Source organism: Sinocyclocheilus grahami, unplaced genomic scaffold, assembly GCF_001515645.1.
Source record: "Sinocyclocheilus grahami isolate Dianchi unplaced genomic scaffold, SAMN03320097.WGS_v1.1 scaffold1606.1, whole genome shotgun sequence".
NCBI lineage: Eukaryota > Metazoa > Chordata > Actinopteri > Cypriniformes > Cyprinidae > Sinocyclocheilus > Sinocyclocheilus grahami.
Window position 1 is genome coordinate 191,644 of NW_015506785.1, and position 668 is coordinate 192,311.

At 37.6% G+C, this 668-nt stretch overlaps 1 protein-coding gene across 1 annotated transcript in view; it reads right to left on the minus strand.

Annotated features, from left to right (window-relative positions):
• LOC107571514 (ribosomal protein S6 kinase alpha-4-like) overlaps positions 1 to 668 on the minus strand; it is a 30,731-nt gene that overhangs the window by 10,996 nt on the left and 19,067 nt on the right. Inside the window, exon 12 of the mRNA XM_016257832.1 lies at positions 403 to 562. Within this exon, the coding sequence (XP_016113318.1) occupies positions 403 to 562 (160 nt within the window). The remainder of the gene's footprint in view (positions 1 to 402; positions 563 to 668) is intronic.

The following is a 668-nucleotide window of genomic DNA, read 5'->3' on the forward strand; positions in this document are numbered from 1 at the left end:
GTGTGTGTGTGTGTGCTGCTAGAGTAAAAGCATCTTATTTATGGGTGATTGCATGTGCCAAATGCTACAATAACTATGCTGTAATTTTAAAATTAAAAACAGTTCTGTATTCATTGCATACGTTTTTTGTTCAGTGCTGTCACATCAGAGCACATCTCTAATAGTAAGTAATAATATGTATTATATGTAGCTAGTTTTATGTTCTAATGCTCAAATACAACAATTAATTTCAAACAACCCAATGCATTAATTTAACATCTTACGTTGGAGGTTATTCTAACTTGTATAATATTGTAACTTGTATAATAACTAGTATATTTACGATGATGGCATTATCCAGCCCTCCCTTGGACTAAGATTGTTCAGCACTCGAGCAAGTTTCGATTGTTTCAGTGCAAGTACCTCTCACTAAATCTTTGGCCTCTTCAGACACGCCCCTCCAGGCTTCCCCGTCCAATGAGAAATCTCCCTCTTTGATCTTGTGCATGATGTCAGCTGCGTGCGATGACGTCATTCCTTTCTTCTCACTCTGGAACGGAACTTGGCCAGAGAGCATGGTGTACTAACAAGAACAACAACACTAATCATATCAGCACATGACGTTACACTCTCGGCCTTACATTTCTGAACGAACTGTCAAATTATTGAAGAAAAGCAGGTTTAAAAAA